At 43.2% G+C, this 22,901-nt stretch overlaps 2 protein-coding genes across 2 annotated transcripts in view; one reads left to right on the top strand and one right to left on the bottom strand.

The window, feature by feature from the left end:
* The first annotated feature begins 723 nt into the window (after positions 1-723).
* Positions 724-12,015, top strand: LOC145341765 (uncharacterized). Its single transcript, XM_080186684.1, has 2 exons — positions 724-806; positions 9,168-12,015. The coding sequence occupies exon 2, from the start codon at positions 9,176-9,178 to the stop codon at positions 11,519-11,521; it is 2,346 nt and encodes a 781-aa protein (XP_080042810.1). The 5' UTR covers positions 724-806; positions 9,168-9,175; the 3' UTR covers positions 11,522-12,015.
* A 1,662-nt stretch (positions 12,016-13,677) lies between these two features.
* The window catches only part of terb1 (telomere repeat binding bouquet formation protein 1), a 116,879-nt gene continuing 107,655 nt past the window's right edge, over positions 13,678-22,901 (bottom strand). The window contains exons 21-22 of the mRNA XM_080186592.1: positions 20,077-20,283; positions 13,678-14,191 (exon numbers count right to left, since the gene is read on the bottom strand). Coding sequence (XP_080042718.1) covers positions 14,174-14,191; positions 20,077-20,283 — 225 coding nt within the window. The 3' untranslated portion in view covers positions 13,678-14,173. The remainder of the gene's footprint in view (positions 14,192-20,076; positions 20,284-22,901) is intronic.

Raw genomic sequence — 22,901 nt, 5'->3', positions numbered from 1 at the left:
ATTTTTTTAGGACAAACCAAGTAAACAAACTGAAATTACGTTAGGACAAAGTAAAAGGGGCAGCTCCCCAAAAAGGAAAGGGGAATGGCCTGAACAGAAACAAAAAGTACAAAAGAAACTTAAGACATGTCAAATCAAAATGTGATTGTCAGGGTCTATAAGGCACCTCAGCCCCTGCGGTGCCCAACGGGCGCGGAAGGCATCGACTGTGCCCACGGACACCGACTGTCTGGGTGGAGTCTGCACATTCTCCTCGTGTCTGTGTGGGTTTCCTCCGTGTGCTCCGGTTTCCTTCTACAGTCTGAAAGATGCACTGGTTAGGTGCATTGGCTGTGCTAAACTCTCCCTCAGTGTACCCAATCAGGTGCCGGAGTGTGGCCACTAAGGGATTTTCACCATAACTTCATTGCAATGTTAATGTCAGCCTACTTGTGACGAATAAATAAACTTTAAAGAAGTCAGGAGCAGGATCGGAAGGAAGGGCGGGCTCTCTGCCAATGGGAATAGACTTCTGGTGAAAGGGTCTGTTGAAATAAGACAATTGTTTTAATCTAAAAAAAAATGAGACTGAGAAAGGATGGAGAGAGGTGATGTTTTAGGGAGGGAGGGAAGGAGAGAGATCGGGGGGATCAATAATGAGGGAAAGCTATTGAGTGGGAAGGGAATAAATAGGGGGAGGGCTGGAGGAGGGGGCAGTGTGAATCGGCTTTTCCAGATGTCCCGCCCTGCTGCTCAGTCGCTGCAGAGCCGCTGGTGCGAGTGGAGCAGATCCTTGTGTTGCTGCCGGGCAGGAGGAGCTCAGAGCGGTAGGTGGCAGCTAGAGGAGGCTATTCCTCCGGGGGGGGGGGTGCAGTTCTCTATTATATTGCAGAAGTTATAATTGATTCCCCCCCCCCCCACACACAATGTTTATTTTATTCTTTTTGGTGGGTGGAATTGAACCTGCTGTTTGTCTATAGTCTCTGCTTTCCCAGTGAGTCTGAGCTGCGGTGAAGTCTTCTCTCTGTGCTGGAGAGCCCGGGGCTGCCCGGAGCTTTTGTTCTCCATGTGCTCACTCCCATTACTCTTATCCCCGGGACTGAACCCTCCCTCCTCCTTCTGTCTCCAACTCGCCTTGAACCAAGGGAAGGTGAAATTAGCTGTTTCCCTGGGGGTCTGAGCTGCTTCCTCCTTACACCCCTTTAGGAATTTCTCCTTCATTTATCCTCTGTCATGTTTTGTATATTCTTCCCCCCCCCCCCCCCACCCCCACCCCAGTCCTGTTTGTAAGGAGCTGGTCTGTATCTCAGGTTCAGTTGCCTCCGAGTTGTACTGTCTGTAATCTCAAACCTAGTATTGTGAGACTTCTTACTGTGATTTCAAACCCGAGAGAGATTGACCCTGATTTCAGAAATGTATTTTCCCCACAGCCCTGGGGATTCTTACTCTTACTGTAACTCCCCCTAAATCTCCAATGCTGTTCTGAATCTTCCCTGCAATGATTCGGGGAAATGTTCACATCAGCATTAAGAAAACTGTGGCTCTGAACAGTTTTAAAAAACGAATAAGATACGGGATCGTCCAGTTGACTTTGTGATTAGGGTGCTCCGGGTTTGTGTCTCCTCGCGAAGTTAGATTAAAACAAGATATTTAAATTTATTCGGGGTAGTGACTAAGTAGCTGTGAAATTCCCGGGTGGGGGGGGGGGGGGTCATTGAAATCAGTGATTTCATTAATTAAACCCTAATCTTGATCAAGTTTCCTCAGCGACGTGTTTTCCACCAGTTATATTGGGATGGTGGGGTTTTTTTTTGGGGGGGCGGGGGCGGTGGGGTTTGAGTGGAGTTTGTTAATCCTGGTTTCGGCTCCAGAGGGTGTGTGAGCTGCCCAGTGGAATCTTGGCAGAATTAATTTAAACACCTTCTGAATTCCTGATCGAGATATCAGCATGTCAACCGTGCGGTAAGACTAATTCCCCCCCTGAAACTGTGGTTCCCCATTGCTTCCGGGAGGTGTGGGGGGGTATTTTTGTCTCATCTTGCCCGGAGGCGCTTCCTCATTTATTGCGACCAAAAAAATTTGAGCAAGGAATTTGTTAGTGTGCTGATGAGTTATTGCAATCTCCCGGCATATTCGCCATCTGGGTCTGGACTCCGTTTTGGAATGGGGAACAGAGGGGCGGGGGGGGGGCGTCCACGGGCTGGACAGGGTGGGGCTGCTGGCTGGATTTGTTTTTCCCCCAACATCCTCTGTAAATGGGGGTGGGGTCGTTCCAGTGTCCGCTTTATCTGTTCATACTCTGGACAGCTCCCACCGCAAGTGTGGGACTGTCTCTCTCTGAACACTGGCAGTGAGCGCAGAACCCACCCGGTCAGTGTCTGGGTGGGAAACACACCCTGTCTGGGTGTAAAGTGACTGTCTGCTGCCCAGATTTTAAAACGCGGGGAGGTGGTGGGAAAGGAAAGAACTAGAGGATAAAAGGTTCTTCAGTCAATCCTATTTGGACATGGGTTTTTCTCGCTAGAAGCGGTTCAAGGCTGCTTTTTTGACCTAGGATTCTATAACGGAATTGGCTTTGCAAATTTGAAGGGGTGGTGTCCAAATCTCGTATCAGCCAATTTTTAAATGTTGAGCTGGTTGTCGCTGGGGTTTGGACGTTTGCCTCGATGGTTGGGTTGGTTACCTAGCTTCCTGGAGCTCTGGATTAATCTGCATGTGATTTGACTACACAAGAGGCAGAATGCAAACTGCTCCAGTCTCCTTGGGGAGTTGTCCGTTTGCCCTTTTGCTGTGAAAGCAGGAATGGGATCGAACAATGAAGTCTTTGTGATCTATTTAAGATGTTGGATATTGTTAAGTAGGTCTTAATGAAGCCTAATCCTAAATGGGTTAACTATGTATTAACTATGTACGTGTATACAGTAAAGGATAAACCAGCAGTTAACTCCAAGCTTGCTTATACGCACAACTCTGTCCCAACATGTTATGTTCTCTTGTATCATGGACTCAGTCCCACGTTAACCCTGTACATGCCAGACCCTCTGGACTAAATTTCTTTCAATATGCTTGTGCAGGCATTTCACAAACAACTTTGCAGTGTTAATGTAAGCCTTGTGACTAATATATAAACTTTTTACTTTACACCAAGGCTAGAGTGGTTTTGACATTGACAAAAACAGTCTGGCCTTGATGCTATTGTCTGTATAGCACACAGGGAACAATACTTTTCACTGTATTCAAATACATGTGATAAATGAAATCATTAACTTGGTCTTGGCAACAAAGCACATTGAAAGAAATCTCTTCCAGGATAGAGAAGGACCTGACATGATAGGGTTAATGTGCAGAACTGATTGGAGACAAGTTGAATAGATTGAAACACATTCAATCACATGAACATAGAGGTGGAGAGACTCTTCCCGCTCAAAAAAGACAGTAGGACTAGGGGGCACAGCCTCAAGATAAAGGGGAGGCGGTTTAGAACGGAGTTGAGGAGGAACTTCTTCACTCAAAGGGTGGTGAATCTCTGGAATTCTCTGCCCGTTGAAGTGGTGGAGGCTGCCTCGCTAAATATTTTAAGAAGCGGGTTGATGGGTTCTTGATAAGAGAGGGGATTAAGGGTTATGGGGAGAGGGCAGGAAAGTGGAACTGAGCCACAACAGATCAGCCATGATCTTATTGAATGGCGGGGCAGGCTCGAAGGGCTAGATGGCCTACTCCTGCTCCTATTTCTTATGTTCTTATGTTCTTATGTAACATTGGGACAAAGAATACAGGCAATGGGGACAGCAGTACCAGAAATCAGGAAGGGCCGAACCAGTTGGTGCTGCTTGTGGGAATTTAAAAATTCCTCATTTTATCCTGAATCTATTGTGGCAAACATTTTAATTGGCAAATGGGAGAGAATTGGTGGTTTGTGTGGAGCATGAAACACTTGATCTGAATAGCTTTTCATTCTCATGTTTTTCTGTGCTAGTTTAAATGATGTCCCTGCTGTGGTCTACACCTTGCAGATCAAATGATTTCCAATTGGAGAAGCTACTTCAGATTAGGCTCCAAGTCAATATCTGACTTCAACTCTGCATCGTAAAGAAGGCCGGCCTAGTTTTTTAAATAACCTAAAAGGTCATGGCGGGGGCGGGGGGGGGTGAGGGGGAGGGAGAGAGGAGAAAGTGTCTCCTTCTGACATTCTCTCCCCAATTGGGGTTGTGGATGAGAGATTCAGCATTGCTGGAGGCCACAGCCCAGGGTGAAAAGGAGGGATTGAAACTTCAACTTCCTGGTGGAGGCTAAGGGTGGAACTTGGAGTCTTGTGTGGCTTGAATATATGCTCAACTGAGCATCATTGGCTTATTTACTAATAAATTGGGATTGTAGCTTCCTGTAAGACTGAGCAAGTATGACCAGTTTTCTATAGTGTATTAGAGGCAGATAAGTGGCCACCAGACTGCCCCTAAATGCATTTCAAACTTTATTGACCATTTAAAGTTTGGACTTGATGGATCTTTTGGGCAGTGAACTGTTGAGTTCTACCTTCACTTCTCTAGATTCAATCTCAGCTGTACACCCAGGATGCTGGGGAATGTTCATTTTAAGACACCCATCTTGCTCAGGCTTTCAGTGAGACAAATGCCATTGTTTCCTGATTGGAGGAAGCAAAAAGGCAGTGACCATACAGCTGCTTCCTGTTATCCCTGACCTCCATGACTTATCCAGGGATTGCTCCTAGCTAGGTGAGTTACCTCTTGATGGTATGGTCAGTGCTGGATGGCTCAAATGAGGCTAGAATCTCCATTTCAGGCCCATGTCTTGCTATTTGTATAGCAGCATAATATATTTCAACCTTAAAATGATTTCACCATTGTTCAGTGAATGGCAATATTGTGCCACATCTCATCAAATTCCTAGGAATTGCCATTGACCAGAATCTGAAGGGGACTAACTAAAAGCAGATCTGAAGCTAGGAGCCCTGTATCAGTTTCTCACCTCATTGACTCCCCAAAGGTTGTCTCCCTAGGTCAGAGTGATAGAATACATTCCACTTGACGTTATCCAGTACAAAGCAGCCTACTAGATTGCCTGCAATTCCTCCACTGTTAGTGCAGAGTAGCATGGCCACAGCTTCTTCAACAGCACTTTGTCCTTCTGCGTAGTCAGTCTGGATTTGCAAAAGGCAGCAGATGCATAGAAATGCTATCAACCAATACTTCATTGCTTGATGCACCTTGCTGTTCCTTTGTTGCTGGGTCAAAAATCTGAATTGGAGTTTATACAATGCTGACACAAGAAGGTGGCTCACATTACTGGATAAATATTGTGCATTAACTGTTCACACCTTGGTGGTTTTTCATGTGAACATCAATCTCATGACAGTTCAGCAAAACATGTTAGAAATATTGAAACACCATGTGAGCAGTTTGGATTTTTCACAAGGCCTTGGTTTCAGGACCCCTAGTGTAATATTCTGGCCATAACTCCACATCCAGTTTGAACCTATTTCAAACTGGCACTTGGGATGAGGGGGGAAAAACTGTCATTTTTGTCTAAATGACAGAACTAACAGCCAAGCAACAGTGACATCTCATTGTGATTAATGGACTAGTCAACTAAGTTGGTTCTAAAGTTGTTTTTGCCCCAATCCTAAAAGGTAGTGGGGGTTATTTTTGCCATTGGAGCATGTCAATACTATTACTGCAATATATGCAGGGTGCCAGCCTGGGTAATTATACCTTGGGCAGAAGCATGTATAGCTTGCCCATCCTGCCTTGGTGCAATAAGGAATGCTTTAATTTATAGGGAACCTGATCTGTCCATTTCTGACTATTGGCAGGCACAGCTGTCTTTATTAGGATTGAAACTGAGCTCATTCCTCATCCCTTTGGACAGATGAAGCCAGCAGCTTTCAATTGTGGGTTTGTTTAGCTGCCTATGCCTCTGACTAAGTGGAATGAAATCTGATAAGCTGAGTATGTAGTGAGCAGCCATGTTTGTGAGCCCATTTTGCAGCAGCAGTGCAATCACCAGTTCTGGTTTCCTTGAAGGATATAGTTGGAAATGGTTCAAAGTTCACCCAGCTGGGTTGGGCTGAAGGGTTGTTGAGAAGGCTGGGTGTATATTCATTTGCATTTCTGATGTATTGAGATGATCTTATGAAACATGAGATGGTGGGGGCCTTTGGGGGCAAGTTGCAGAAATTTGGAATGTGGGAGCATGGTTTAAATAAAAATGCCCATTTAAGATGGGCATGAAGAGGAATTTCTGGGGCTGTTGGAATCATCTACTTCCTCCAGCAGTGGAAGCTGGGTCAAGGCTGTTACATATTTTGGCTGGAATATCAACTGATCTTGAATGGTAGAGCAAGCTCTGACCAGTAAAAATGCCACAAGTACTGAAAATTAACAAAACTCTGTAGGTCTGACTGCATCTGGAGAGGCAGTTAGGCTCAGTTATATGGACTTGCAATATCATAGTTAACAAGATCCTGATACAGGAACAGAATGGGCCATTCAGCCCACTGAGTCCACTCCACTATTCTATCATGATTAAGCATATTAACCCCCATTTCCCTGCCTCTTTCCCAAAATCCTTCAATCCATTGTCAATTAAAAATCTAACTCAAATTTACTGTCCCAGCATCCAACACACTTGAATAGCAAATTCCACACATTCAGTCCTTTGGGAGTAGTTTCTTCAACTGTTGTAAATTTGCTGCCCCTTATCCTCAGACTGACCCCTCAGCTGACAATCTTCCACAGAGGAAGCATCCACTTCATGTCTATTTTATCCATACCTTTTTATCTTGTACAGCTTAATTTTACTTGAATGAAAAGGTTTAGGCCTAAACTATTTAGCTCCATGAATGCTGCCATTCAGCATTTTCTTTCATATGGTTTTTGAAAATAGTCCATTATAAATGCACTTTTCACTAGTACAACTTTGTGGCTCTACTCTGCTCTTAATATCCTAATACCTGTTTTTTTGAGGGTCTGAATCTCAACACTTGACCATGTCATGGAGGGGAGAATGAGGTCCATTTTATTAAAAGCCCTATTAGAGGACTAGAATGGCATTAAATGAGAGCTCAGATCCTTTTGAATGAATCAATCATGCATTGATTCTGTAGAATCATAGCCCAAACTTTAAGCACTTTTCTCTGCAGCAGAGTTTCTCTTGCTTATATCTTGAGCTTTGGAAAAATGCCAGAGATGAGGTGAGTTTAGATTTATTAAAATTGAGTCCATCTGCTGCTTAAGCTGGGTCTACCTCATGTTGATCCTAGTGAAGGCTCATTGCCAGCTGTGCTCATGTGATTAAAGTGCTGTCCTCCCTTGGGACAGACTTGATGCTCAGCAACCTGAAGTAATCAATTGCTAAAAGCCACTTTAATACAGCTGCATGGTTTTGGGAGCTGTCTGCTTCAACTAGATTACATCAATTCTTTTGTTCTGTCAAGATCTTGCAGCCACCAATTAATTCCCTGCCCCATCAGACTGCCACCAGTTTGAGCACTGACCAAAATGTTAGTTTTGTCTCTATCAAACACAGCTGGTTCATCCAGTCTCTGAGCAGCTTTGTATGGTTCAATTAGTCCAGTAGACCAAAACATTCTCATCTTCATCTCTCGTCTACAGCACTGCCTCTTGAATGTCTATTTTCAAGCTTTGATGTTGCTGGGATTGGTTTGGGCTCAGCTGTCTTTTTAGTTCTATTAACTTGTGCCCTTGAACAGCTTGCAATTGAGGCTTCTTTAGGTTGGACTGGAGTGGAGTAAATCTCAATAGTCACTCATGCAGCAAAAATTTCTAGTTTCTTTTAAAAACTAGAAGCAGGAGCAGGCCATTCAGCCCTTTGAGCCTGCTTCTCCATTCATCTTGATCATGGCTCACCAACCAATCCCATATCCTGACCCAAGATCCCTTTAGCCCCAAGCTGCTTCCAGAGTGTTCTGAGTCTATTACTCTATACATCATAGTAACATAAACTAGGAGCAGGTCATTTGGCCCTTTTTGAGCCTGCTTCACCATTCACTTTGATTATGGCTGATCATCAATTCAATATCTTGATTTCCCCCCCTTGTTCCCTTAGCCGCAAGAACTATAGCTAATTTCTTGAAATCAGCCAACATTTTGGCCTCAACCACATTCCGTGGTAGTGAATTCCACACATTGACCACCCTTGGTGAAGAAATTTCTCTCCCCCCCCCCCCCCCCCCCCCACTCAGTTCTTAAAGTTTACCCCCTTTTATCCCTGCGGCAACTTGATTGAATGTGAGAGGTATTGGCAGGGTGGATGTGGAAAAGATACTTTCTTTTGGAGAATGTGAAACTAGGTTTAAGTTTCTTGCATTCTAAAAGTAGAAGGCTAGGTAGAGGCTAAAAATTATTAGGTGTGGAGCAAGAATCTGGAGTTAAGGTTAAAATCCAATCAGCCATGATCTTGGTGAATGTCAGAGCAGGCTTTAGAGGCTGTGATCTACTGCTACTAACATTGCTTATCAGGATGAAGTTCTTCCTCATCTCACTTTTAAAATGGCTGCCTCTTATTCAGAACCTCCCCTGCCCTTCCATGAAACAAGGCATCCTACATCTGCCCTGTCAAGTCATTGTGCCTTAGTATTCAGAGAATATGGGGGCAGCACAGTGGTTTGCACTGCTGCCTCAGTGATGGGGATCTAGGTTCAATTCCAGCCTTATGTCACTGCAGAGTTTGTACATTCTGTCTGCATGTTTCCTCCCACACTCAAATGGGCTAGGTTGATTGGATGTGGTAAATTGCCCAATACTGTAATGGGGCTAGGCCTGGGTGGAATTGTGGTTACTGAAGACTTGATGGGCCACATAGCTCCCTTCTGCACTGTAGGGATTCTAGAATATAAACTTAGTCTCCTCACTCCTTGTAGACACCCCCCTGTATTGGGGCACAGATGAGACAGCAACATTCCCTTGATCTGTAGCCTAATTGTGGGGCAGTATCCTTATCAACTGTTAGCATGTTTTGCCACCATTATTATACTGCAGGAATCTGTAGAACAGATTACTAAACTCTAAGTATGATGGTGGTTTTCTGCAATATTAGTTGTAAACTGATTTAAGATGGGTAAGTGGAAGGAAAACATGCCACCTGTGTACATTAAATTCTTGTTTTAAATGTCTTTATTGCCAGCTGACATCTTGACTTTCAATTTGCAGTTAACACCATGGGTGGCAGGTTGAGCAGAAAGAAGAGGGGCTATAATGTAAATGACCCAAAAGAGAGCAAAGCCACTGTAGAATCCACACAAGATCCAGAGGTGAAAGCTGCACCTGAAAATCCAGATGCTTCAAAGGAAGAGGTCAAGAAACCAGATGTTGAGCTGCCTGAAGAGAAATCAGAAACTGAAGCTCCCAAAGCAGCCAGTGATGCTGTAAAACCAGCTGACTTGGCAACATTTGATGTGAAAACTGAAGAAGCAACTGTTGTACCAGCTACTGATGTGCAGGTTTCGGATGTACAGGCCAGTGTGCCAGCTACTGATCCTGTGCAGGTTTCAGATGTACAGGCCAGTGTACCAGCTACTGATGTGCAGGTTTCAGATGTACCAGCTACTGATCCTGTGCAGGTTTTGGATGTACAGGCCAGTGTACCAGCTACCAATGTGCAGGTTTCAGACATACCAGCTACTGATCCTGTGCTGGTTTTGGATGTACAGGCCAGTGTACCAGCTACTGATATGCAGGTTTCAGACATACCAGCTACTGATCCTGTGCAGGTTTTGGATGTACAGGCCAGTGTACCAGCTACTGATATGCAGGTTTCAGACATACCAGCTACTGATCCTGTGCAGGTTTTGGATGTACAGGCCAGTGTACCAGCTATTGATGTGCAGGTTTCAGATGTACCAGCTACTGATCCTGTGCAGGTTTTGGATGTACAAACCAGTGTAGCAGCTACTGAAGTTGTACAAGTTTTGGATGTATCAGCTACTGATTCTGTGCAGGCTTCAGGTATACTAGCTACTGATGTGCAGGCTTCAGATGTACAAGCCAGTTTACCAGCTATAAACTTGATAAAGGCAACAGAACCTGAGCCAGTTGAACACCATCTTGTAACAGAAACCGTGGAATCCAGTTCTTCTCGTACTGGGTCAAGTGCTGACATTCCAGATGTGCCAGAGCTCAGTGAAGGGGAAAAACAAACTGTTCTGGCAGTGTGTGACAAAACCCAGGCAAAACCAGTTTTAGACCAAGAAATGGGTATGACCTCTGAAGACCCCTCAAATGAGACATCTAGTTTAGGTGACCATGTTGCAACAGAAATCATGAAAATTGAACAGTTGGAGAACTCCCACCTAATCCCAGAAAATCAAGATGAATCTCATGTTCCTGAAGTAATTGAAAACCAGGACAATGTTTCCCCACAATCCAATTTGAAAGAGGTTGAAAGTGCTCCCCAGGAGACATCTGATTCTGGAGTTGAGGTTCCCCCTAAGACTGAGATTCCCAGATTGCCAATAACTGTAGAAACACCCATTGATATTGTATTGAAGAATGAAATTGCAAGCTGTGAGAAACATGTAGCTGGATCAGACACCCTGGATGAAATCCAGGAAACAATGAGTGAAACTAGTCACCCAACTGACCAAATGGTGGTTGATGTAAAAATTGAACCTACAGAGCATTCTGTAAAGAATTCTGACCATGTACAAGATGGTTCTGGTCAAGAGGACAGTGATAAAGTATTAGCAGATCAGAACTTGGCAGAAGGATCTGGAAATCTATCTGTAGACACTTCAAGGGAAGCTAGTGTGACAGATGTAGTCCCAGTAGAATCCAAGGATACCATGGCAGAATGTCCTCCAGAGACAGTCAGTACATCAGTGAGTGCAGCAGAGGTTATCACTGCAGAATCTGCTCCTGAGACCAAGTCCAACATGGTAACAGAAACCAGGTGTGAGCAAACACCAGAACTGGTCAGCCACCAAGATAGTGTCAAAACAGCTCCACTTGAGACCAGTTCTGAAACAATACCAGATATTAAAGTCACTCTTTATACTGAAGGTTTACAAGAGCAAATAGAAACAGGAACTGAACCAACAAAGGGATTGACAGGTGATGAAAGTCTTCCTGAGAATTTTGTTTCTGACTCTGAAGCACATCCACCCAAACTGGATAGCACTGTACCTGGAACTGCAAGTGCTCCAACATTTGGAGAATCAAGTCCAACAGATGTGATAAAGACAGAAGAAATTAGTTCCACAAAAACTGAAAATGGTTTCTCTGTAGATGAGCAAAGCCAGAATGAATCTGCTCTCAAGGATGAAGGGGAAAAGCTGCCAAACACTTCCATTTTGAATGGGACACCTGTTGATGGAGATCAAAGCAAAAAGAGCCAAGTTGAAATGAACAGCCAAAGTGAAACTATAAAAGCTGAAGAGAATATCCAAGACAGCATTTCTGACTCAGCAGTAGGATCTAAATCCATTGAACAAATGAATTCAAATCCACCTGCAATGGAACCTGGATGTCTCAAACTGGATAATCAAACTCTAGATTCAGGGCTATGAGAAGATATCAAGCAGAAAAGCTCCTGAATGCAAGCTTGGAATTAATCAGAGCATGTATTAAGTGGAAGATGGAATTTGATTTTTTTTCAAACCAGCTGGTGCCTAGGTTTGACTTGAGTAAAGACTGAGCTTAACTGCTACAAGTATGATGGACTCTTGACTTGCAGCATATGAATGAACTGGTTCCACAATCTTTCACTGACTACTTTTGAGATGCCAAAAAACCACGAAGATGGATTGAAGACCCAACCTTGTGCCAATAGCTTTTGGTGTGCAAGATGTCCAATGTTAACTCTACCTTTTTAAGGCATGTAGATCTACTAAATCTGTTCAGACCACTTTAGCTCTACAGTAATTTAAGGATAGCTAAACTGCAAATTTGAAGTAGTCAAGATAACTAGAAATTTCCCATTCATGTTTTACAAAGCTGGTTGTAACTAATTAATTGGATGAAGGTTTTAAAATTTTGATGCTTTGACACTAAATAAATACTATCTGTCATACTGGTTTGCACAATTTATTTTGCCCAATGGTCCAGTCCAGGGTTTAAATGGCAATTCTCCTTTTATTCCTGAATTAAGATTGCATCAAGTTGATGGAACTTGAGTCTCCAACTTTGGGAGTTGATGCCTGAGAATTACTTAATTCCTCAGATTTTAAATGTTGTGGATTGGCAGAAACCTCTGAAAATTCAAGTGTAACCTTTACTCTTCTTTCTAAGAACATATTCAACTGGTGCAGGAACCTCATGTCAGCAGTACTGCACTTGGCAAAAGTAGCAATTTCATTCACTTGTAAGGAAGGGTTCTGATCAAGTCTAATATGGAATTCTGGAGAAACTGACAACCATAGTTGTGCAAATGCAATTACAGGAAGTCTTTACATTCAAGGTAAGTCAGCTTTTTCATAGCATGTAGGTATCATTGGCTAGGACAGTATTTTTGTTAATAATTGCTATTGATGGTGAACCAGTCCCTGTGGTGTAGCTACACCCATAGAACTGTTGCAAACACCACTCCAAAGCAGCATAAAGACTGGCACTGACCCATCAATCAAATGGTCTGTTCTGGACTCAGCCAGTTTAGCAGTAGCAACCTGCACCTCTGCCTAATCTTTACTACTGTCTGGAATGTTGGGGCTCATCAGTGCAATTCCCAAAAATAAATGGGCATTTAATGGCCAACCAACAGATGGGAGGGGAAACATCTGATTTTCTAAACAAATTGCTTTGAGATCTGAATAGTGTAGTAGCCACTTCAGGCACAGCTCCCACACACACCACATTCCACTCATTGTTCACTTCATGTTGGGATGGTGTGGGATGAAGGCTCAAGTCCAGTGTCTTATCTGAAGCATGCCAACTCAAAGTATACTTTAAAGGCTGCCTAAATTATGCACCCTTTTGTGGGGCTTGAATCCAAAATTGTCCTGTCCTCTGATCAGTGTGCTATCTGAGCTCCAGCTAATACAATTTGTGGGATTACATTGGCTATACAAGGCAGAAAGTGCTTAAGCCCAAGTATCCTTCTCTGGTTTGTTCCCCAAACTCCCATCTATTCCTTCCCTCCCTCCCTCCCTAGTTTGTCAAGCTTCACTTTTTTATACCATCTATACCAGTTGCTTCAACTCTGATCACTATTCTGGGTAAGTTTCTGAATTTGATTTTCTTAAAGGCCTTCAATCATTTGCCTACAAGAAACATTATCCACATTGTCATTGAATCAGTCATGTTAACAGCAATCTTGTAGTGTTTTTCCCCCCCCCCCCACAATTATACTTAACTGTTTTACAGTTTACCTGTGATTTCAAAGCCAAATACTGGATGCTGTAAATGTAAGTGAAATTTTAGGCTGCATGCACAACTCATTTGAAAACTTTTAAAAATTAAGACATATATTCAGTACTTGCTGTGATCACAATACTTAACAGATCAAAAATACCAAGTACAGTTGTGATTAGTTTATTTTTAGTTGTTCAATTTGATCTAAATAAATGTGAATGTGGATTCAAAACTAATGGAGAAAATTGAATCCCTAATGAAGGGATTTGGGTGTGTATGATGGCATCAGCTGAGGGACTAAAGGTGTTGATAACAAAGCAATTGTGCCAAGAACCAGCACTAATCACTTCTGGGTCTATCTGTTGGCTTCAGCACTGCCTTGCTCAAGTTGGAGTTTTCTAATGAGGACTTTCTGAGCAGTTGCTTCAAGCAAGCTCTATGCCACTGGTCTAAAGCAGAAACATTCGGTGTGCTACCCAATCAGTAAGCCATTCCTTTGAACACTACCACCTGTTAGTGCAGTCATAACCATTTGAATCATTATCACAACCTGATAAGGTTTGGATTAAACCTGGGAGCCATCCCATAATATGCCAATTAACCCCTGAAGGGGTTTGACTTGGGATTGTGCCCTCTCCCATCCACTGTTTTGAATATAGTGAATGCTGACTTCTAACCAATGCAAATTCTGACATGCACAGAGTAACCACTATTGCAATCAATTCAGTTTTAAACATGGCAGGGTTTCTTTAGCCTTTTACAATATGTACAGCAATTACATTTCAGCATAGCTTGGTTCCTTGTAGTTGTCTCATTGTGGATACATTTGAGGGCATCCCAATTCCACTTGAGGCCTGGCTGCTTTGATCTTTTCATTTTGTGGCATTTCCCTTTTGGAAGAAAAATTAAATACTAATGTCATAGCAGAAACAGTGCACGAGGTAGTGGACAAAAGTTGCAATAATGCTGCTGTAAACTCTTGCACTTTATTTTTCTTCACACGTCTTAAATTGAGTGTATAATCTCAATGCCAACTTCCTATAATACACAAGTGACTCAGACAGTAAATGAGGCTAGAGGTGCAGTAGGAGTGGGAGAGGCCATCCTATGTGGGAATTTGATTAAAGTGGGAATGGGGTGCTCTTTTGCTTTCTAATATGGTCTTGCCTTCCTACAGGAATAGTTAGCTCTTTGGTGTAGACCTGTTGGCTTAATTTGAGGTTTAACATGGTAAAGGACCAGTTTTGTGTTTTAAAATACATAAAGCACCATATTTAATACTAAGGATAGGAGGACAAGTCATGTGTCAAGGCTACAGCTTGTGGGAGCTGCTGGATAACATTTGATCTAGAGCGCACATCTGCAGTCAGTGAGCTGTGGACACTGCAAACCAGAAGACCCTAAACTATGAAGGGGGGACTACCTCCTGAAACAAAGCATCCAGGTAACTCCAAGTTAGTGTTTAGGATGGGGGTGTAACAGCAGGTAAGGGGGACCCAGCAGGCAGGACTGCAGGGTGTTATGGGATTGGGGGAAGTGTACTGAGATGGATAGAAAAGAGGAAACAGTAGTAATTAATGGTTGCTCTTCAAATTGGAGGGCAGTAACAGTGGGGTGCCACAGGGATTCACAATATTTTGATTTGGATGAGGGAACAAAATGTAACAAAGTTGGCAGATACCCTCCCACTCAACTGGGTAAAATGAGGATGCTGAGATCCTTCAATGATCTGGACACTGGGTGAGTGGGCAAATCAATGGCAGATGCAGTATAATTTGGATAAGTGTGAAGTCCTTGATTTTTGGAAGCAAAAACAAGGTAGATGACCACTTGATTGCTGCTGAAAATTGGGAGAGGGGAGTGTGCCACTTGACTGGGTGTCCTTGTGCACCAGTCACTGAAGGTAAGCATGCAGGTGGTAAAGAAGGCAAATAGCATTTTGGCCTTCATTTTGAGGGGTTGAGTACAGGAGCAGGGATATGTTGCAATTATACAGGGCCTTGAGGCCACACCTGAAGTATTATGTAGTTTTGGTGTCTCTTTTTGAGGAAAGATGTTCTTGCTCTGAGTAGAGAATGGTTATCCGGCTGATTCCAGGGATGGTGTGACTTTTTTGCTGGAGCTCAGATGAGGGTGGGGAGAGGATCTCATTGAGCCTTAAATTCTAACAGGACTAAAGGTAGATGAAGGGAGGATGTTGCTGATGGTAGAGTCCAGAACTAGAAATTTGTCTGAAGATCCAGGCTGTTTAGGACAAAGGTGAGAAAATGTTTCTTTCAGGTGTGAGCCTGTGGAATTCATTACCATAGGTGATAGTTAATGCCAAAACATTGAATGCATTCAAGTGGCTGGATATAGCACTTGGGGTGAATGGGTTCAAAGATTATTGGGGGGGAAAAAGCAGGATTAGATAGTTAGATCATCAACCATGATTGGAGCAGGCTTGAAGGGACAAATGGCTTCCTGCTCCATCTTTTTCTGTCAGCCTTTTGCAATTGTCACAGGTGTGGGGTTCTCTGCTTGTTTGGATGAGGTGGGGGCTGAAAAGCTGCAGAATCAATAGGCCAGAGCACTGGCACAGAGCCATTGGGGGGGGGGGGGGGGGGTGGTGGTGGTCTTTGCAGTGAAGAGAAACGTCAATGTATTGACAGTTGGATAGTGAGAGGATTAGCATTGATCTTTGCTGCAAAGACAGAATCCAATGGCTATGTTGCCCATTTAGTGGCAAAACTAGAATTGATGACTCTTTTTTCTACAATAGCAACAAATGATCTTGGATCAGATGTAGAATCCATGTAGGTGGAGGCAAGAAAGAGGAAGGAGATACTAGTGGGAGTAGCTATGCTGTTGGATAGATAAATCCTGATGGAGGGCATTGTTAAAAATGGTGACTTCAATCTTTTATGGATTAGGAAAACCAAATTGGCAGAGGTAAGTGTATTCATCCCTAGAATGGTATGTTGTGGATACAACCAGGGATCGGGTATTCTGGATCTGGTAATTTTGAGTGAAAGATCCCCTAGGAAGCCGTGATCATAACATTGTAGGATTTGGCTTCCAGTTGAGAGAGACTTTAAGGTTAATTATGGAACAGTTAAGAATTGACTGGGCAAGTAATGACTTGCAACAAAGGCTGCTTGTGTGCTCCTCTACCACTTGAAGCAAGAACTCAGCCAAATCTCCATTCTCAGCAGCAGGACTGGAAATACTGACTAGTTTTTTTAATCTGTGTGGCAAGTCAGAGGATTGGGAGACAAATGACCACAAATAATACAGGGAAAATAAACTGAGGGTGAACTAGCCCTATTATATAGAGCAGCAAGAATTAAATTTTATTGGAAGAAGCCAAAGCAAACATAGGTCTAAACAAGATTGTGCCACCAAATAATGGCAGATAAGTAAATATATTGTCAATTCTCATGGTAAAAGACACAACTTGTACTAATCAAGGTGCAGAAGGGGAGGAAATAACTCCAAGGTGGCAAAAGTACTAGGGGAAACAAATGGGGTGGTGCAGTGGTTAGCACTGCTGCCTCAGTGCCAGGGACCTGGGTTCAATCCGGCTCTAGGTGATTGGAGTTTGTATGATCTGCATGGATTGACACAAGTGCTTCACTTTTTTCTCCATGTGGGTTGGGTTAGGTTGACTGGCCATGGTAAAGCATAGGGTTATGAAGATGCTGGGGTGGACTGAGGCTTGTAAGATGCTCTTGGTGCAGGCAAAATGGCTCATTCCAGAAGTTTGGAAAACTACTGACATAAAACCCTTGCTCAGTGGGGGCAGGTAACTAAGCCAGTTAATTTGACAACATTGAGAAAATGTTACAACTTCTGATTGTAACATCAGAGCATCTAGAAATACATAATCATGGCTTCATGAAGGGGAAATTATGCCTGACCAATTAAAATTGAATTGGTAAGGGGAACTAGTGAAATATTATGGATTTGATGTGTAATGAGAAAGCATTTGAACGAGCAGCTATGGCGTTGCAGTTGGTATGTTATGGAGAGGATTGGTTAACTGGGCAAGAGTTGGAATAAGAGGGACATTTTCAGGATGCAACCTGTAACTAATAGTGTTCTACAGGGATCAGTACTAGGGTCACTATATTTATTACTTGGACAAGGATGACACATCAGTGATCAGTTAGGTGCATTATTCCTAAAGTTGCTGCAGAGGGATTTGGAAGTCTTGTGTATAAATCACAAAGCTCGCATGCAAGTACAGGTGATAGGGAAGGCAAATGGAATGTTGATCAGTCTTTCACAGAATGGAAGTCTTTACTTAGACTACACCCTGAATAACTTTTTCCCCTTGTCTAAGGAAAGATATTCCTGCATTGGAAGCAGGCCAGAGAAGGTTCACCAGGCTGATCCTGGGTATGAAGAGATTTTTTGAGGTTGGGCCTGTACTCATTGGAGTTTAGAAGAATGAAGTGACCTTGTTGGAGGAAGACCAGTGAGATAATGAGGTCATTTCCTCTTATCCTACACTCTCTCCCACAAGAGGATATTAACTAGACAGTGCAGAGAAGATTTACTAGGATGCTACTGGGATTGATGGTTTGAGTAACAAGGAGAGGCTGGGTAGACTGGGACTCTCCTTCTGGAGCACAGAAGGCTGAGGGGTGATCTTAGAGGCCTATAAAATGAGTGGCATAGATCAGCTAGATAGTCAATATCTTTTCCCAGAGGTAGAGTCTAAAACAAAAGGGCATAGGTTTAAGGTGAGGGATACAAAAGAATCCAGAGGAGCAATTTTTTTTCAGAAGTTGGTGAGAGTCTGGGACAAGCTGCCAGAGGCTATTGTAGAGGCAGGTACAATTGTTTTTAAGCATTTAGACCATTAATGGATTTAAAAAAACAAAATTACAACACAGGAATGGCCCTTTGGCCCTCCAAGCCTGCACTGACCATGCTACCCAACTAAACTAAAACTCCCTACCCTTCCAGTGACCATATCCCTTGATTCCTATCCTAGTCATGTATTTGTCAAGACACCAGTTAAGTCACTATGCTATCTGTTTCCACTACCTCCCCAGCAGCAAGTTCTAGGCACCCACTACCCTTTTTTAAAATAAAAACTTGCCTTTTAAACCTTGCCCCTATACCTTAAACCTATGCTCCCACCCTGGGGGGGAAAGCTTGACTATCCACTGTCTGTGCTCCCTAATCTTGTAGACTTCTATCAGATCATCCCTCAACCTCCCCTCATTCCAGTGAGGGGGGGAGAAAAAAACAAGTTTCTCCAACCTCTTCTCATTGCTAATGCCTGCCATATGGCAACATCCTGGTAAGTCTTTTCTGTACCTTTGCAAAAGCCTCCACATCCTTCTGGTAGTTGGTGACCAGAATTGAACACTATATTCCAAGTGCAGCCTTACTAAAGTTCTATAAAGCTGCAACATGACTTGCCAATTTTTAAACTCAATACACCAGTCAATGAAGGCAGGTATGTTGCCTTGACCACCACCTCCACCTGTTTTGCCACTTTCAATGGTGTGTATACCTATTCACCCAGATCCCTCTGCCTATCATATTCTTGAGGGTTCTGCCATTTGCTGTATATTTCCAATCTACCAGACATTGCAAGATGCATTACCCCACATTTGTCCAAAAAAAATCAATATCTGCAATGGTGGGACTGGAACTTGTGTTCCCAGAGCATTAGTCAGGATTTCTAACCCAGTGACAATACCACTGCCTGCAGAAGGATATGGGTCAACACAAGCAACTGGGGCTAAGTGGTAGAAACTGGGTGGCATGGACAAATTGGGCCAAACTACCTGATGTGCTGCCTTTGTCCTTTAAAGACGGTGGAAGTCATGGCTTTGAGGCACTATTGGTGTCTCCTCCACCCCCCCCCCCCCACCCCCCCCACACACACACAACCATCCCACTAGCTCTTTCAGCCTTACTCCATGGTACACTTTACCTCACTGGGGTAGTAAGGTGAGACATGAAGTCCAACTGCATTAATTATTTGCCAATGCAGTGAATTTTCATCACTATGCAGCTGGCATTAAGCCTGACTTGAATTCCATTCAGGCTAATCCCTTAAATCCATTGCATCATATAGTTGGCAATCTTAGTGATTTGCAGGGTGGAATGAGGAACATTGGAATAAGTCCAGTGCTTCTGGACTATGGAGGTGAAGTTCAACCCAAACTTGAAGTCATTCACACTGCTCTAACATTTTTCTGAAGATGGGATTGGGTCTGGGTTCTGCGCTTCCTCTATCACAATGTAAAGGTTATGATCCTGGATCATTAATCCAGAGAATGTGTTCAAATCCCACCAGAAGCAATTTGGATTCAAGTGACCAAGGGAAGGAGACTTCTAGCCTATAGATGACTCCAATCCTATGCAATGTGATTGACTCATCTGCTCCCACTTTGACCCTCTTGGTTTTTAACAGGAATGTGGTAAATTCCAGCCTTCCCAACAATGCTTGAGTCTAAATTTAAAGAAAAGTTAGAGTTACTGATTCTTAATGACTACTAAATCCAAACACAGTTTCTGTCTTCAGGTAAGTGGGGAAAATGTAATCCAGCAAAACCAGTGTCTGAAAATCAACACCCTACTTTAGTAGGGATGAGCCTTATCCTGTATTTACCCAATATCCAATCTCTCTAACTAATATTATTGGCTACCTATCAGGAATGAGCATTCTAGATACTTGCCAGCTTAAATCTATGATCTGGTGGTCCAAATACCACTGGAACTAGTTGAACAAAGCTTCTACATGGAGCCCGACATGGATCTTTTCCCTCACCTGCAACTTGCGATACTTGTGTGCTAGATCCACATTAGTCCTTCCTTTCTGGAATGGGTATGACCAAAGGATAGAATTCCAGTGGTATCCCATTTTCTTCACCCCTTCTACAAGGTAGCTAACTTCCTTTTCTGTGAAATTCTTGCGTCGTCGCCGCCTTTTCGTCTTTCGTTTTGGTCTCGATGCGTATTTACAGATGTCTGAATGCTAAAGCAAAAGAAGGACAGGTTGGTGCAAAGAGAAAACACTAACATCAATAGCACTCTCACGCTGCTTGGTAAACATTGTCTAACATGCTGCTGAAATGCATTAAAGTCTGTTCTAGGACTGGAATACATGCTGATAACAGTCCTGAGGGAATGCCATCATTCAGGTGAATCATAACTGAAGCCCCATCTACAAGGATGTTCAAAAACCCGCAGCATAATTTAATGAGAGCAGCAACAATATAAGAAATAGTGGGCAACCATCTGGCCCCTCAAGCCTGTTCTACCACTCAATAAGATCATGGCTGATCTTTTTGTGGACTCCGTTCCACTTACCTGTCCACTCACCATAACCCTTAATTTCTTTACTGTTCAAAAATTTATCTATCGTGGCCTTAAAAACATTCAGTGAGGTAGCCTCATCCACTTCACTGGGCAAGAAATTCTGCACATTCACAACCCTTTGTGTGAAGAAGTTCCTCCTCAACTCAGTCCTAAATCTGCTCCCCCTTAATTTGAGGCTATGCCCCCTTGTTCTAGTTCCACCCGCCAGTGGAAACAACCTCCCTGCTTCTATCTTATCTATTCCCTTCATAATCTTATGTTTCTATAAGATCTCCCCTCATTCTTCTGAATTCCAATGAGTATAGCCCCAGTCTACTTGGTCTCTCCTCATAAGCCAATCCTCTCAATTCTAGAATCAACCTAGTGAATCTCCTCTGCACCCCCTCCAGTGCCAGAATATCCTTTCTCAAGTAAGGAAACCAAAACTGTACACAGTACTCCAGGTGTGGTCTCACCAGCATCTTATACAGCTGCAATACAACCTCACTGTTTTTAATCTCCATCCTTCTAGCAATGAAGGACAAAATTCCACTTACCACCTTAATTACCTACAGCATCTGCAAACCAAATCCTTGAGATTTCTGCACACGAACACCCAGGTCCCTCTGCACACAGTATGCTGCAATTTTGACTATTTAAATAATAGTTCATTTTGCTGTTATCACGACCAAAGTGGATGGCCTCACATTTACCAATATTGTACTCCCATCTGCCAAACCCTCAATCACTCACTTAGACTATCTATATCCTTTTGTGGACTTTCAGCGTCCCCTGCACATTTTGCTCCACCACTCATCGTGTCATCTGTGAATTTTGACTCACTATATTTGGTCCCCAATTCCAAATCATCCATGTAAATCATAAACAATTGCTGTCCCAACATTGATCCCTGAGACACACCACTAGTCACCGATTGCCAACCACAAAAACACCCATTTACCCCCACTCTTTGCTTTCTGTTAATTAAGCAATCCTCTATCCATTCTAATACATTACCTGTAAGACCATGCACCTTTATCTTATGCAGCAGCCTTTGGTGCGGCACCTTCTCAAATACCTTCTGGAAATCCAGATACACCACCTCCACAGGTTCCTCACTGTCCACTGCACATGTAATGTTCACAAAGAATTCCACCAAATTAGCCAAACATGATATGCCCTTCATGAACCCATGCTGTGTCTCACCAATGGCAAGTTCTTTTTCCTTCAATCAATACCATCAATCAGTGTGTTTGCTCTTTCACTCATTTGGCATTTGAGACTGGTTACCATGTTTGTCAATGGTAACTATACTGCACCCTGAGGATGGATTAAAATGGTTTTAAAGGTAAGTTATTTAGTGATTGGAGTATGGGATGCACTGAATCAGTGAGTCTAGTTTAAGTTGCTGATCGGAATGTTTGGTTTCTGGGCTGAGAGAAGGGGAAGGGAAATAAATCAACCATCATTCTTGTTAACAGTTATCTGGTGAACAGGATAGCCCGGCTGAATGTCGTCACTTGCTCAGATTATAAATGCAAGACCCATGCCGTTTACCAATCTGTGGGATTTGTGATGATTAATATCTGGAACTTTTACTTGGGCCTTTCTGCCTTCAGCAAATCATGGCAGGTTTAACTTTTGGGCTGTAACCAGTGATTAACAATTAATGGTGTTGGAGATCTCAGTTCAAGGTCAAATAATTAAAATGATGTATCAAGATGCACTGCACTGTTGGCCACCCAAACATGTCACAGTTGCTTAGTTTATCCAGTGAGTAGTTTTTAATCATTCATGGGATGTCGGCATCCCTGGTTGTCCAGCATTTATTACTCATCCCTAGTTGCCTGAGGGTAGTTGAGTCAACCACATTGTTGTGGTTCTGGAGTCACATGTAGGCCAGAACGGGTAAGGACGGCAGATTTCCTTCCCTAAAGGACGTTTATTTCAACCTTACAGAGCAGTCAGGTAAAGAACCAGAGTGCACATCAACATTATTGAGCAAGCGGAGAATTCTAGAACCAGGGACACAGATTCAAGATAAGTGGCAGTAGGTGTAGAGGGGCACAAGGAAGAACTTTTACATGCAGAGGGTGGTGGGGTGTCTGGAGTTTCCTGCCCAAATTGGTGGTGGAGGCAGAGACCCTAAACTCTTTTTAGAAGTACCTGGATCTGCACCTTAATTGCTGTAAACCACTGAGTGCAGGAAGGTGGGATTAGCAAGGGACCTGGGTGTCTTCCGGCTGGAATGGGCAAGATGGGCCGAATGGCCTCATGTGTTGTAACTTTTCTATG

This window comes from Carcharhinus amblyrhynchos, chromosome 4 (genome assembly GCF_965287045.1).
Source record: "Carcharhinus amblyrhynchos chromosome 4, sCarAmb.v2.hapA, whole genome shotgun sequence".
NCBI lineage: Eukaryota > Metazoa > Chordata > Chondrichthyes > Carcharhiniformes > Carcharhinidae > Carcharhinus > Carcharhinus amblyrhynchos.
Note: the sequence above shows the minus strand (reverse complement) of the source record. Positions and strands in the feature narration are given on the sequence as shown.

What these genes read in the sequence shown, in the direction of transcription:
- LOC145341765 (XM_080186684.1), top strand. Translation starts at nt 9,176, where the DNA reads ATGGGTGGCAGGTTGAGCAGAAAGAAGAGGGGCTATAATGTAAATGAC.